This window comes from Tiliqua scincoides, chromosome 2 (assembly GCF_035046505.1).
Source record: "Tiliqua scincoides isolate rTilSci1 chromosome 2, rTilSci1.hap2, whole genome shotgun sequence".
NCBI lineage: Eukaryota > Metazoa > Chordata > Lepidosauria > Squamata > Scincidae > Tiliqua > Tiliqua scincoides.
Window position 1 is genome coordinate 117,512,669 of NC_089822.1, and position 15,835 is coordinate 117,528,503.

Here is a 15,835-nt window from a genome sequence, read left to right on the forward strand (position 1 = left end):
AAATGAGAGACAGAGTGAGCCCCGACTCCCTCCTCCATGGTAGGTAGGAAAACAAAGACACCCTCCCAATGTAAGCAGCACCCCTACCCACTAGAAGCCTGTCATCCCTCCAAGAGATAGAAATACAAGCTGGGAGGGGCTCCAGTCACTAAAACTCCACACCACCTGTGGCACATCTGCAGTTCCTCTTCAGAGGCCAGCCGGGCCGGGAGTCGGCAGCACCTTTCTGTCAGACGTAGTTCACTGTGACGCTGGAAGATCCGGGAGACCCTCTGGGGCAGCTCTGGATGTTGGCTGTAGAAAAGAGAGAACAGAGAATCAGAAGAGCTGGGAGACAGAACCCCCAACAGAGATGGAATTCAAGGAGCTGCGACACCCTGCTCCCAACCCTAAGGGCAAGAATTTAAAGTTTCTCCATCATTCTGCTCTACTAGCTGTGTTTACAATTATTTCTAAATAAGGAAGGGGCAATATGCACTTGCCAGGGAATTTTTTTTTTTTTTAAAAAAAGGATGCAAACATCAGCAACTGTAACCCTGCACATGCCCAATCTTGTCTGATCTTGGAAGCTAAGCAGGGTCAGGCCTGGTTAGTACTTGGATGGGAGACCACCTGGGAATACTGGGTGCTGTAGGCTTATACCATAGCCTTTCGAGACTGGAGGTTGCCAACCATCAACCACCATTCAAATTACCAAGCCATGCATCAAGTTACTCCTTACCTGTCCCACATATTGTAATGCTCTGTCATCTTCTCATCATAGACCAGGCCTGTGCAGAAAGGGGGCAGGGGTTGCTTCAATTCAGCTGCTGACTTGGACAGGACCTCATCTACAGACAGGGGGCTAGCTGAAGGTGAAGTTACAGTCTCCTCCCCTTGGTCCACCTGGAGCATGTCAGCACCTGAATTGGAGAGAGAGGAGAGAACTGGAGTTTGGGGATTCTTCCGTTTTCCAGAGGACCGGCAGAGCTTGGGCAGGAAAGGGCTGTGAGGCTATAAAAGAGGTTTGGAAATCTTGGCTGACCAAAGAGAAGAGCAAGACTTTGGCACTTACTGATCCTGCGTAGATTCTTCCAATACTTGCTGTGAGCCGCAAGTGTCTGGGACACAGAGAGGAGGGCACTGTCAAGACGGAAAGATGAAGAGGGCCAGTCAGCTGGAGCTCAGGCTTGATGCTTGGGATGGAGCAAGGCAGGAAAAGGATCCTCTCTCACCTGCTACATGGAGCGAGGGGAGATTCCAGCAGAGGACAAGGGTCTCCCAAGAGAGTCTTGAGGGCTGCACAGCTTCCCTCCACCAAGGACTGGATATTGTACCCACCCTGAAGAAAAGGGGGGGGGGAGAAATGAGACTGCCTTCACTGGCAGAGCAGCTGGTCTTCCAGCAGAGAAGTGGAAAGGGCAAGCTACTCACCTCCAGAGACAGAACTAGCTTGCCCCCAGCCAATGACATCAGCAGATGTGTCAGGTGAGCAAAGCATGCTGGGGTGGCTGCCATCTCCCCCTAAGGATGCAAAGAAGGGTCAGACTCACCTATTTTAATGCCAGAGGCACAGATTTTGAGGGTTAGGTGGGAGAGAGGACACATTTTTGGTTGATTTATAAAAGGAAAAGCTGTGCCACAGAAAAAACCCTGTCCTATGTCTTACGTAGAAAAAAAAAAAAACCCTTGAGACCGAAGCCTGAAAAAAACCTCCTGAAGATATTTTTCATACCTTAGGATCACCAATGACGGAGTCAAAACCAGCGGCAACCAGGACCAGCTGGGGCTGAAACTGGGGGAAAAAAAAAAACACAGGCATTGGTCAAAACCTCATTTGTCATCCTACTGGCCAGTTAATTTTGCTTTGCAACACTGGGATCGATGAAAGCCAAAGGCCCTAGAAGGGCTTTCAGATAAATGTGCTCTTAGCTAATTGTCAGAACAACTGCCAGGAAGCAGGAACCAATAACAGGGATTGGAAACTGGGTACGTCTACTGGAGTCCGAAGAACAAGGTCAGGTGAGTAACTCTGAACTAAGAGCTACTTCTCACTTGACTGTTTCAAAAACACACAGATCTACTGCATGCAATTCACGATTCACCCTTCTACACCTATGAAATGGCAATGCAAGCAGCAGCCCAAAATGCATGGGTCTGGGGGGTAGGGAATGCTGGTTTTTCAGGAATTCCATGCCCTGAAAAGGAGGGAGTTCCATCCAAAGACTTCAGGGAGCACCCTTAGAGTTTGTTCAGAAGACAGTGTTCTGACTGGATCTGGACTACAAGGTAAGGGAGATCAGGCATACAAATAAACATGGTATCCCAGTTTGGGCACTGTGTTTTATGCATAATGAGGAGAGCATGGAGAGACACATGACAGCTCCAGATCTGTTCCTGAACCATCCACATGTGCAGGTGTGGGGCGGGGGAGAAGGGGCATCATCTGCTTTGAATGTATATTAGGGAGATAAAGCAGGGTATAAATTGGTAAATAAAATAAAGTGGTCATCTTAAACTCAAAGCATAAAGAGTCACCTTACATCAACAACTGTACCTGAAAAGAACTTTTAATAGGTTTGGGGAATCCTAAAGAATAAAGGGAACTGAAGCAAGTTGTGCGTGTGACCCCAAACTGTGATAGGTAGCAGTCTCTCCTCCCCATCCCAATTCACATTCACATTCCCATTCACATACAAGATGACTGAGCCCACACCTGTCTTGCTCCACTAGGTCATCACATGTCCACTGAATACAGAGATCACCCATCCCTTCAGATATTATTTCCTGCCATGTGTCTTACCTCCAAGGCCACAGGCAGCAAGATATGCAAAAAGGCAGAGAGGTAGTCAGCATCTCGCATTCCTATCTAGGGAGAGAGGATGTTAAATTCCTGCAGGAGACCCCAAATCTAGAGAGAATCCATTTAAACACACACAAGCTCAAGATTTGGATCTGCCCAATGTCTTTTTTCTACTGAGTAGAGATTTGGAGCCCAGATCCAAATTCAATGGACTGAGCTGGTTCTTTCTTGCAACAAAGGGAAGTTCTTCCCAGTTCTGAGTAAGATTAACCCTAATGGCACCACACCACCTGCTTTTTCCTACCTGGTTCCAGGGCACATTGATGTTGTAACCCTCTCCTCGCCCTCGTCCCACAGCATGACTGTCAGATTCTGGAAGGTGGGGCCAGAAGCTGCCCCCTTCATACCGATGGACTGAGAAATAAAGGACACTGGGGGGAAGACACAGCAGATCCAGCAATGAGAAGAAATTCTGCCCTCCAGCAAAGCCCCAACCCTCTTCAGGCATTTCTGCCCAACATTGCATATACACAACAGGGACCAAATATGTACACCTGTATGCCAGGCAAAAATGAGTTAATCCAGACTGGCTGAGAACACCACAGCCTGCAGACTACAAGTAGCCTAGAATTAGGCTGCCTCCTCCTTTGCCAGTTCCCATTCATCCACAATGGAAATCCCCCGGGCACACTGTGAAATCAAGAGACACCATTTTATTCTGCACCTGGGATTGTCCTCAAAAAGATACTGGGTGCCTTGTCCGTGATGCACATCCCAGTCCACAATAAGCACCCTGAAAAGGGAAAGAAATACAAGAGGTAACAAAGAGAACTAAACAAGAGCACAGTTTCTGAAAAAGCACACACTATGCGTGTAATGAATCCCCTGTTCTTTCCCCCTAACTTCTGTCTATTTTTCAGCATTTTGGACAATTATTTGAATAAGATATGATTGGCTGAGTTATCTAGTTCTTGGTACTTACAAGAACCAGCACGCTTCAAGTGTTAATATGTTATCCTACTAGTCCTTACAACAGGGGTTCTCACACATTTAGCACTGGGACCCAACAGGACAGAATGAGAACCTGAAGTGATGTCATGACTGGAAGTGACATCATCAAGCAGGAAAATTTTTAACTATCCTAGGCTGCAATCCTACCCACACTTACCCAGGAGTAAGTTTCCTTTACTATCATTTAAAAGAGTATATAATAGTTTACATATAATCGTACATAATAGTTTGTTAAAAGTACAGGTCTATAACATTTCCCCAAATGCAGTTACATATCATGGTAGCATCAAGTCTAATATATTAAAAATAAAATATTGAAATGAATGGGGACCCACCTGAAATTGTCTCATGACCCACCTAGTGGGTCCTGACCCACAGTTTGAGAAACACTGCCTTACAGAGCTATTGCAAGTCAGGTCAATATTATTATACCCACATTTCAGGTGGTGGTGACTGAAGCTATTAGGCTTGCCCACATAATGAGGTTGCAGCAGAAGTGAGAGGGGCTCCTGGTGAGCTCACACCCTTAGCTCACAGGGTGTGGATGAAACGGATCCAGTGTGGATGAAGTGTGGATGAAGTGGATTATCTAGATCCTTTTCAATTTGGTTTCAGGCCGGGCTTTGGGACAGAAACCACCTTGGTCACCTTGGTGGATGACCTACGCTGGGACTGGACAGGGGGAGTGCGTCCCTGTTGGTCCTGCTGGACCTCTCAGTGGCCTTCGATACCATCGACGATGATATCCTTCTGGGCCGATTGGCCAAGTTGGGAGTTGGAGGCACTGTTCTGTGGTGGTTCCGCTCCTACTTGGAGGATCGGTTCCAGATGGTGGTGCTGGGGGATGCCTGTTCGACACCCTGGCCCTTGAGGTGCGGGGTGCCACAGGGTTCAATTCTGTCCCCTATGCTATTTAACATCTACATGAAACCACTGGGAGAGGTCATCCGGGGATTTGGAGTGGGGTGCCATCAATATGCCGATGACACCCAGCTCTATCTCTCCTTTCCTCCAGACTCCAGGGTGGCAGTTGAGGTCTTGGAGTGCTGTCTGGAGGCAATGAGGATCTGGATGGGGGCTAACAAGCTGAAATTAAATCCGGATAAGACAGAGGCTCGCCTGGTTCGGAAATCCTCGATGCAGGTGCTGGAGTATCGGCTTGCACTGAATGGGGTTGCACTTCCCCTGAAGGAGCAGCTCCGCAGCTTGGGGGTCCACCTGGACTCACAGCTGCTCCTGGATTCCCAGGTGGTGGCTGTGGCTAAGGGGGGGCCTTCGCTCAGCTTTGGCTGGTGCGCCAGCTGCGGCTGTACTTGGATCGTGCAGACCTGGCCACGGTGATCCATGCCATGGTAACATCAAGGTTAGATTATTGTAACACGCTCTTTGTGGGGCTGCCCTTGAAGGCGGTTCGGAAACTGCAACTAGTGTAGAATGCGGCGGCCCGTGTAGTTACTGGAGGTAGGTGGTTTGACTCTGTCAGTCCGCTTCTCCAGTGGCTGCAATGGCTGCCCATTCGTTTCTGGGCCCAATTCAAGGTGCTGGTTTTGACCTTTAAAGCCCTATACTGCTCTGGGCCAGGGTATCTTAGAGATTGCCTACTCCTGTACAATCTGGCTCGTCCTCTTAGGTCATCAGAGAAGGTCTTTTTACAAGTGCCGCCGCCTAGGGAGGTACGTGGGGCGGCGGCAAGAAATAGGGCCTTCTCAGTAGTGGCACCAACGCTATGGAATTTCCTTCCCCTTGACTTAAGAATTGCTCTCTCTCTTGAAACTTTTCGGTGAGGCCTGAAGACCCTTCTGTTTAGACAAGCCTTCTGAGTTCCTGGCCTTTTTAACATCTGTTAATATCTTTTTTTAAACCTGGTTACAAGCCTGATCCTTTTATGATTTGCTGCTCTATGCTCTTTTACCTGAATACTTTTTATCTGACTACTGTTTTTATGATATGTTGTTAATATGCTTTTATCTGTTTTTTATCTGTTGTTAATATGCTTTTATCTGATTATCTGATTTATCTGTTTTTAAACCATGTTTTTAAATTTGTTTTAACCTTTGTTGTAAGCCGCCTTGAGTCCCTCCAGAGAGAAAGATGGGGTAAAAATAAAGTTGTTGTTAATAATAATAATAATAATAATAATAAGCTGCTACGCCATTCACAGTTCTACATAAAATGCAGATTCATAATGCATTTGACTTTAAAGAAATGGTAATAGATACTGAAACCTAAATTGGGGAGCATTTCCACCCATTTTCAATATGAGCAGCTGCCAGACTGCAGAGGGATACTGGGGGTAGGACTCTGTCTTCTGCAGCTCCATTAACCTGAGCCCCCAGCCCCCCACAAAAAAAAAATTGAGGACCATTTTCCTTGGTCTCTCCACTGAGGCAAAAGCTTGAAAACACCTGCTCTAAACTGAAGAGTGAATCCAAGAAGACCTGGCTCTGTCCACCTCAACTGGATTGCTGTCACTCACCGCTCCACCTTCAACTTCTGTCGGGCATATTGGGCTGCAATGCCTACGCTGTTGAACATGCAGTAGCCATCCATCCTGTCCCTCTGAGCATGGTGTCCAGGTGGTCTGAAACCCAGAAGATACATGAGCTAACTCCAGAACTAGAAAGCCACAGGAAGGCCATCAGTAAGATCAAAGCACCGAGAAGGAGGTGCCAGAGCACCCGAAGTTGAATGCCACACTGGCACAAATATCCTCTGTGATGGGCAGCCCAATTCTACTCTGTGCTGGAACAGGCAGGCCGACTGGCCTGTGCCATATTCAGCACAGGGTTGGGACTGGCTGCGGTGCAACCCGGGGCAAGAGGAATCAACTACCCTTCCCCTGGGTAAGACGGCAGTGGCCCAAATGGGGCTACTTGGATCTGCGCCACCAAAAGAGGCAGTGCAGATCGAGCAACCTGGCACTAGGCCAGGCTGCCCAGGAGGGGGTTAGGATCCGGCCTAAGTGCTGGATCCTGACTCCACCCCCCTCCTGGGTCCGGTCCACCTATGGGCCCGCCTGCCCAATGTCTGTCCTTCCCCCACCCTGGAATGACTCTCCAACGCCTCCCCTCCTGAGATCCCTGTGCTGGTGGCCTGCTGCCAGCGCATACTTACCTTTCATCGGTGCTGTCAGGGCTGCATTCAGCCTCCCAACTTGCTCAGTGGTGCAGAACTGCCTTACAGCACTTTTGCAACACTGGGAGGCCAGTGCAGCAGGCTTGCGCTGGCCTAGGGTGCTGTTTCGATTGCACTCTCACTCATTTAGATTCAAGATTTATGTGCTTCAAACAACTCTGGGGAGCACATCAATCTTGACTGGGGCAGGCTATCACAGAAAGAAAACAAGAAATACCCATTGTGGAGCAAACATTTAAAAAGATTGAAAAAACAGCTTTAAGAGGGAAAATCAGTATAAGAGTACAGGTCCAGCCTATCTATACATGGATTTTTAATACAAGGATTTGACTCAACAGGAATGGCCCCTGCAAATGAGAAGGAATGCTGATCCTTGGAGAATCCTTGGAAATTCTCTTGCAAATTCTCTTGCAAATGAGAAGAAATGCTGATCCTTGGAAATGCTGATCCCTGGAGAAGGGGGAAAATGCACCCCTTTTAGAATCAGTTTAAAAAACTGAACAGTCCTTTAACAACAGCCTCCTTAATGAGAAAGAGAGAGGGCAGCTGGCTGACAATCCATCAATCCTTCTCTCTCCAGCGGCCCCTCCCTTCCCCCTGAGCACTGGTGCATTTGTATTGGTGAAGGGAGGGGCTGAGTGAAGTGGTTGGAGGAGGACTGATTGATGGATTGTCTTCTTAATGACTCTTATCTTAGAGTCAAAAGGTCAGCAAGGCTGTTTTTAAATCACTGGAGCAAAGAAACTTTGTTTTTTAAATTGATTTGCTATAGTGCAGTTTTTTCCCCATCCACTGAGTGCTTGGAATGGAACCCATGGAATTAGTCTCAGCCTGTATATCTAAACTTCAGATTTAAATGGTCACTCCCTCTTCTCCAGAAACTCTGGGATTTGTAGTTCTGTGGGCAAGGGGAGAAAACCAGGAACCTCCAAGGGCCCTGTGGTAAATTCAAGGGTAACCACGTTTATTCCATCATAAGCTTTTATAAGAAATCACATGAGAATCCTCAGTATTCTAACCAAGACATGACAGTTACTGATGTTGCATAGTAATCTGGACAATACTTCAGTGCTTGAACCAGTCCCATGCCACTAGCAACGCGGGTGCTCACACTACAGGCACATCCTGCCCTCTCCCCTGACTTCCATGCTAGTTTTTCCTATGGGAGGGGTCACCAGAACTGCAGTTACATTAAAGAAACAGGACTGGGCTAAATTCAGGGCTTTCATGTTCTGTGTGGTAATGAAATAAAACCGAAATCCCACAAGCAGCTGCTGGAAACGGATGTCACAAAGTGAACGTAGAACTCCAGACCCCACATTTGTTGCCCAATGTGAATGAAGAGGATTTGAAGGGGTGGCATGCAGGTGGATGGGTGCTTAACCCTTCCCTTACCCAGCACCCTACCGCCACCACCCTGCTTTTCACCTGGCTGGGCTCCAAGACTGAAAAGAAGCCTGTTAAGGCTGGGAAAAGGTCCTGGAAAGGGAAGGTTGCACAGGAAAAAAAAAATGGATACAGGTTAAAAAGACACACACCTTGCAAATCTGCCTCCCACTTCCCAGCACATTCACATGACATGTGCATTCTCCACATCATATCTAATGCCAAGATAAGCCTAGGAGATTTTATTTGTGCTTTTAACTTAAGCCCGTTGTTTAACTCATTGGCTCCTCTCTGATCTGTAGTGGACAGAGTAAATCTCTCTCGGCTGCAGAGGAGAGTGTCAGAAAGAGGCATCCGCACACAACATTTTGGGAGAGTGTTTTCCTCCTTTCACCCAAAAGAGAAAGATAATCTGTGTGTTCTTGAATGCAGCTTGTGGCCACATTTAAATAAGACTGTTATCGTCATACCTGACCACAGCCAGCCCATTTCGAAGTTCTCCAGCCAACACTTTCTCCACAAGTTGCAGAACGAAACCAGCAGCAAGACAGGCACAGCGGTAGGAATTCTTGAATTGGGGGTGGTGGTGAAAGGAGAGAAACAGTTGACAAACTTGATATCTACCATCCCAGCAATAGGTTATCCTCCCCCCAAAAGGGTGAAACAAAACCAGGAAACAGAGAGTGGGTGTCAATGGGCAATTTTCACAACGGAGAGAGGTGGAAAGTGGAGTGCCCCAAGGATCTGTCCTGGGACCTGTAGTTTTCAACCTGTTCATAAATGACCTGGAAGCAGGGCTAAGCAGTGAGGTGGCCAAGTTTGCAGATGACACCAAACTTTTCTGAGTGGTGAAGACCAGAAGAGATTGTGAAGAGCTCCAGAAGGATCTCTCCAAACTGGGAGTCTGGGTAGCAAAATGGCAGATGCGCTTCAATGTCCGTAAGTGTAAAGTCATGCACATTGGGGCAAAAAATCAAAACGTGACATATAGGCTAATGGATTCTGAGCTGTCTGAGACAGATCAGGAGAGAGATCTTGGGGTTCTTGTGGACAGCTCGATGAAAGTGTCAACCCAATGTGCGGCGGCAGTGAAGGGGGCTAATTCCATGCTTGGGATCATTAGGAAAGGCATTGAGAATAAGACAGCTAATATTGTAATGCTGTTGTACAAAGGCCACACCTGGAGTATTGTGTCCAGTTCTGGCTTCCACATCTCAAAAAGGATATAGTGCAGATGGAAAAAGTGCAAAAGAGAGCAACCAAAATGATTACTGGGCTGGGGCACCTTCCCTATGAGGAAAGGCTACAGTGTTTGGGCCTCTTCAGTCTAGAAAAGAGGCACTTGAGGGGGGACAAGATTGAGACATACAAAATCATGCCGGGGATGGACAGAGTGGGTAGAGAGACACTCTTTTCCCTCTCACATAACATCAGAACCAGGGGACATCCACAAAAGTTGAGTGTTGGGAGAGCTAGGACAGACAGAAGAAAATATTTCTTTACCCAGCGTGTAATTAGTTTGTGGAACTCTTTGCCACAGGAAGTTGTGATGGCATCACTGGATGCCTTTAAGAGGGAATTGGACAAATTTCTGGAGGAAAAGTTCATTACGGGTTACAAGTCAAGCTCTTGTACGTGCAAGCTCTTGATTTTAGAGGCAGGCTGCCTCTGATTGCCTGATGCAGGGGAAGGCACCAGGACGCAGGTTGTGTCTGTTGTCTTGTGTGCTCCCTGGGGCATTTGGTGGGCCTCTGTGAGATACAGGAATTTGGACTAGATGGGTCTTCAGCCTGATCCAGCAGGGCTCTTCTTATGTTCTTAAAACTCTCTTATCAAAACCAACAGCTGGATTTAATTTTGCTAATTCTTAGTTCCTTTCCTTTCCTGGTCAGGGCCAAACAAATCTGACTTGCTATTCAGGGGATACACACATTAAGACGCCTTCTGTGTTTTCAAGAGGAAAAATTGATTCCTGTACCAAGACAACACAATATGAAGAAACTATTAAATCGGACTTTGGCAAAATTGCTTGAACAAGGCTTCTAAGATTTGGCTTTTTAAAGAATTTATAAGCACTAGTGCAAAACACTTTCACAATGAGAAAAGGCAGGCTATGTGCAGGGATCAGCCTCCCTTCCACGTAACCATGGCTACAGAGAAAACATTAAGAAGGAGAACTGAAATACAAACTCCATCACTGTGGAAAGCCCTGCCTAGTGAGCTCCCGTTCACTCCACAAGATTTTGCAAGATGCACTCATACTGTCAAGGGTTTCTTGGCACCAAGTTGCCAGTTTTGAAACTCAAACCCATCAGCTTCTTGTTTTAACAACTTATGACTCTAGGGTTGCAGAAGTTCATTTACACTCAGTGTCTGCTCCTACAGCAACTCTTCTGCACATAAAGCAGGCAAGTACACTGCTGTAGCATCTGGGAGGGAAAAGCAATGCTCCATAACACCACTGCCTGGCGGTTCTTTAAAAAAATCAACAGATACTGATGGAGGCAGCAGAGGTACCGCATCTGGGTCAGGAATTGGCATCTCAAACTGCAAGGACTAGAAACTGCATACAAATAAAACCAAAACTCAAAATGCTAGACTAGATGTCAGATTCTAGGTAGAACACACACAGCTTTAGAAATACTCACCGGGTGCAGGTAGACGGAATCATACGTGTCTGACAGAGATTTGAGCTCAGTCTCATTCATCATTTCGGTTGATTTCATCAGAGTCAGATACTCCTGACTGATTAAAAAAAAGTTATTACAGTCAGCGGGGCTAGGCATGCAGATGTTACCCAATGTTGATTTGTCTCCCATAAGTTCACAGCTTGCTCCTCCCCCACTTCAAGACCAGCTTTCACCTGTGAGCCAAGAGGATCTCTTTCTCAGAAATTTCTCGGGCCTGTAAGGAGAAAAATATAGACCTAAGTACCCAGGGAAGGAATCCAGATTTCTTGTTCTCCAGCTAGAGCCCACTGTGGATTAACCAACAGCGTTGCCAGTATCATCACCTCCCACCAAGGATTTATATCTCCCACCAGGTCCCTCCTCACCGCCACTGGAATGCAACGCTCTAGCAGTCCACTTTGCAGCAATTTATCTCGCATGGCCATCAATCGTTCCGGGCACTCTGGGAAACTGCCAAAGAGGTAACAAAGGGGTGTATGAGTAGGTCAAACACATACTCACCTGGAGGAGGGTAGCAAGGGTGGGATGGGAGAACAAACAAGGGGACCGATCCTGTCCTGTGAACCAAGAGACCACCAACAATATCAAACCTGACCAAAATACACAGACACACATTCAATACCTCTTCAGCTGAGGTAAGATCTGATGGCATCCAGTCAGAGGAAAACTGGTAATCTAGAGCCCAGTCCTTTAATCTGATAGATTAAGAGGATAGCAAGACAACCAGGTGCGGATGAAGAGACACAGGACATTGTTGTAATATGGAACAAATTATGCTTAGTATTTTAAACTGTTATCATCAAGAAAGAGTAGGATAAATGAAAGAGAAGGCAGCAAAGTGTGGAAGGAGGAATCTGGGATTAAAGTGGAGAAGAGTGGATATTAGGGGAGAAGAGCTGAGGGAAAGGAGCCGACCAAGCTCAAGCACTATTCACAGTGGTCTAGCATGTGAGTCTAAGAATCTGCATAGCTAAGATTGAGCTGAGAAACACTAAATATGGCAATTGGCAGAGAATCCACTAGCTCATATAGACTCCTGATAAGTCTGATCACGCAGAATACTGCTATGGTGCAAGTTTCTAGGTCTCATGGTTATGGGGAAGAGTTCCTACTTAGAGTTTGGGAACTCTATGGAACCAGTGTAAGCGTGCCTATGCGTCTTTACTGCCATAGCTTCCAATCCACAGTCAAGGCCAGCAACCTTTGTCCTCTTGCCTCAAACACACCTATTGCTTGTCAATGTTCTTGTCAAAATCCCAATCTTGTATCTCTCCCCCATTTGTCTCAAACTCCTGAAAATAAGAATTCCAAATTCCACATACAAATGTTTGTACAGTAAAACCAAGTTCGCACAAACGTACTTGATCAGGATAGTTTATTCAAAACAACAGAATCTGGATTTTCCCCCTGCTACCTACACCTTGCTCCACTTGGCAATGTAACTCCAGCCCCTTCCTCTCTACTCTTGACCACCATAATCTACTGCTCTAATCTCTGTGAAAATCATACCAGGATGCCGAACCACTTCAGATGCCATCTTTTTATCAACATAATCTTAAAAACAAGATCTCACCAGTGAAACTGATGTGAAATGGACACATTATCCAGCAGTTCAAACGCAACAGTGACATGGATCTCTTCAAAGATTTTTAAGACCCTTGTAGATAAAAAGTTTTTGAAGTGGTCCAGTACGAATGCAGACAATAGGAATCATGGAGCAAAGGCACAGAAAGATTGTATCGTAGAAAGGAGCTAGATAATGTCAGTGTTTCTCAAACAATTTTGCATTTATTTATATCACTTTGCCCCCCCCCCCAATATACAGCCTGCTATTTGGGCCCCTAAACAGAATTATTAGTAATATGCCTCCAAAAAGCCAAGGCACAGGGTTTTTCCACGTATGGGAAAATTCACAAATTCATCCAGACCAGCAAGAAGATGGTGTAGTGACATCTGAATGCTAGAAACCCAGTTACCCCAGGAAGGAGAAGATGAGTCAATTCTTTGGGTTGATACAGAGATTGCATGTTTGAATGCTCCACATGAAACAGAAAAAAACCCTGTACACAGAAAAAAAAATATCAGGAAGACTGACTAAACCCTTGACTCCTGAGATGCTAGATTTCTACATGCAGGAGACTGTTGTCTAAAATGGGGTAGAAGCCAAACTTACAAAAGAACTTTCCTACCTGCCTGCAGCTGTACTCCGATGATTTTACAAAATGCAGTAGGAGCCACTTTGACAAAAAAATCCATGCCATTCCAGTAATACCTGCTGTTGTCACATCAGGCCTGGTTCTCCTGACCCACATGATTTTGTGAGATCTAGTTATATGGAAATGGTTCTCATGCTACACAAGAAAGGCCCAAAGTGGCACAAAAAGAGGGTTTAAACAGGAACGAGGGAGAAGTGGGGTGTGTGTGTGTGTGTGGATAGGTAACTTATTCAAAAACCTGATAAGATTTGTAGGCAGCTGGTCAAAAAACAGTATATCAAATTCAAGGGCTTACGATTTCATAAAGTTTGAGAAACACTGAAAGAGAGGAAGATTGTTTTTAACAGTGAGGACAATTTAGAGGATTCAGTGGTAGGGAGAGGATTAAGGTTGGTTATTAATGACAGTCAGAGAAGTCAAGAGAGAAATGAAGGATAATGGCCACCATATGCCAGATGTATGAGGGAACTTTTGAAGACTACACTGGAAGAGTGAGCCAAGAAAAGGTAGGTGGAGTGGGATAAAAAAAAAACCACCATACATTTACAGGCAGAACAAAAGGGAATAAAATCAGGATTATATTTACCCACATCCAAACCAAGGGTACTTTTCCCCCTCTGCCAGGAAAAAAATAATCAATGGTTTTGGAATTAGGAAACATATATAAAACTCCAAAAATGCTTACAGCACAGTGCATAGTGGGAATGTAGTCCTGCAGGGTCTGGGACTACAATACCCACATGTACCTTAGTATGTGCTTTCAAACAAGAAACTTCTTTCCATCTTCCCACCCCATTCTCTTTTCAAGCTTTCAAACATCAGTAGAAGCAATCACCATTAACCAAACACTAAGCTTTGGGTTTGTACAGACACACTTAGAACCTGTGATGAGGCTGCCATGGATTAGCATTCTCAGTATTTTGGTCAAAAATAAGATCTTCTTTCCAGGACCAAGCTCAAAGAAAACCCATTCTGCCAGCTAGCAGCAAAAGTTAGCTGTATATAGAACTGATTGGCTAGCACCTGGAACATCAACAATCCATCTCCCCACCCGCAGAAAATGAACTGTCAAACACATATTCATGTGACACTTAAAGCAAAAAGCCCATAGCCCACCTGAGGAGGAGCAAAAGGGAAGACCAAAATATTATTTTAGAACACTGAGTTGGAGGCAAGTAGTTCTGACACTTGCAGTGTGAAGATAAGAGAAAACAAGGCTCACCTTTCAGATGAAAAAACACCTATATACCAACTAGCTTTTGGGCATACCTGTAGACATCTTATATTATGATTGCTGAGTGAGTGGGGCACAGACTGGGATTAGATAAAAGGAGGAATGACAAAGCCTGAGGAAAGCGATATAAACTATCATTTGACCTGAAACTGTCAATTCAGAATTGTTAACATCAGTGCTGATCTTAAAACTGATGCAATCTGGCTATTACAACATCTATAGTTTTACAGTTTTATATATAATTATTTATTTGGGCTGCAGCACCAACTGGGGGGAGATGGAGGAAAAGAAGGGTTAAAAAAACCCACTCTCTCCCCCCCTACACTGTAGTCCCCATCCTGATCATCATCCCCTCCTTGCATCTACTATTTACAAAAGGAAAACAGAGAGACAAACTACATATTTCAGCATAATATAAAATAGAGACTTGAGCAATCCAAAACAAGTTTAGGATTAACCTATGAAGAGCTGGGTCAGACAAAAATCCAGCATTCCTTTTCCAGCAAGGGCCAGTCAACCCAAAAGAAAGGGCATGAAGGTGAAAATTCCATCCACTACCTCCACTGTTCTCATTTCCCCCCCCCCCCCCCCAGATAATGCAGTATTACTGCATGGGAAAATAGCTTTTGATTACAACACCACGGATAATAACCACCAATAGGCTGCCCCTCCATTAACTGGTCTGATCCTTTTTTTTTTTTTTTTGAAGCTCTTTGAACTTGCAGTGTATGCCAACTAAAATAAGTGCACAACAACGCGTTCACAATTTCCCTCCCTCCCTCCCTCCCTCACACACACACACACACACACTCACAGAGGGCTCCTGCTACATAAGCCTCTTGCTCTCCTTTTATTCTCTGGAATATTTATCTCTTGGATTTTTATCCTACTCTAACTCAAAGACTCAGGGCAGCTAACAATTTGAAATTTCCATCTCTTTAAAAACAAAAACCCCTTTCTCACAATTAAAAAGATATATTTTTCAAGAAACCTTACTGTGTGAACGTGTACAAGTGTTAATCCACATGAGATCATTCACAAAAAGAATGACCCCATAAGCAGGAGGGGGAAGCAAACAGAGATAGATGGAGATAGTTTTAAATTATGATTAGGAGCACATGAGACTGGGATTAAGGAACTGCAATCAGGGTAAGCACAAAAGGGTTCCTTCCTCAAATTTTGGGGAAGAATTTAGGAGCACATCTACATTACAAGCTTTAAAGCAGTCTCACCATCATGGCATCACCCCAAGGAATCAAGGGCAGTGCAGTTCTTTAAAATGGGCTGAGATCATTGCATAGATCTCAATATTTCTTCTCATCTATAATCTCCAGAGATTCTTGAGAACACTGAAAGTTAAGCCACTTTGAGTATGAAGCAT

The 15,835-nt window shown here is 45.3% G+C and overlaps 1 protein-coding gene across 3 annotated transcripts in view; it reads right to left on the reverse strand.

Moving 5' to 3' along the window:
* HDAC6 (histone deacetylase 6) overlaps window positions 1–15,835 on the reverse strand; it is a 36,709-nt gene that overhangs the window by 15,748 nt on the left and 5,126 nt on the right. For 2 of the 3 annotated variants that reach the window (XM_066613996.1, XM_066613995.1), the window contains exons 5-18: window positions 11,370–11,454; window positions 11,178–11,218; window positions 10,963–11,059; window positions 8,785–8,882; window positions 6,270–6,374; window positions 3,507–3,575; window positions 3,087–3,213; window positions 2,783–2,848; window positions 1,715–1,774; window positions 1,414–1,503; window positions 1,215–1,321; window positions 1,055–1,122; window positions 722–902; window positions 166–294 (exon numbers count right to left, since the gene is read on the reverse strand). In XM_066613996.1, the coding sequence (XP_066470093.1) occupies window positions 166–294; window positions 722–902; window positions 1,055–1,122; window positions 1,215–1,321; window positions 1,414–1,503; window positions 1,715–1,774; window positions 2,783–2,848; window positions 3,087–3,213; window positions 3,507–3,575; window positions 6,270–6,374; window positions 8,785–8,882; window positions 10,963–11,059; window positions 11,178–11,218; window positions 11,370–11,454 (1,323 nt within the window). Of the gene's footprint in view, window positions 1–165; window positions 295–721; window positions 903–1,054; window positions 1,123–1,214; window positions 1,322–1,413; window positions 1,504–1,714; window positions 1,775–2,782; window positions 2,849–3,086; window positions 3,214–3,506; window positions 3,576–6,269; window positions 6,375–8,784; window positions 8,883–10,962; window positions 11,060–11,177; window positions 11,219–11,369; window positions 11,455–11,505; window positions 11,562–15,835 lie in introns of all 3 variants that reach the window. The other variant, XM_066613997.1, reaches the window with a different exon arrangement.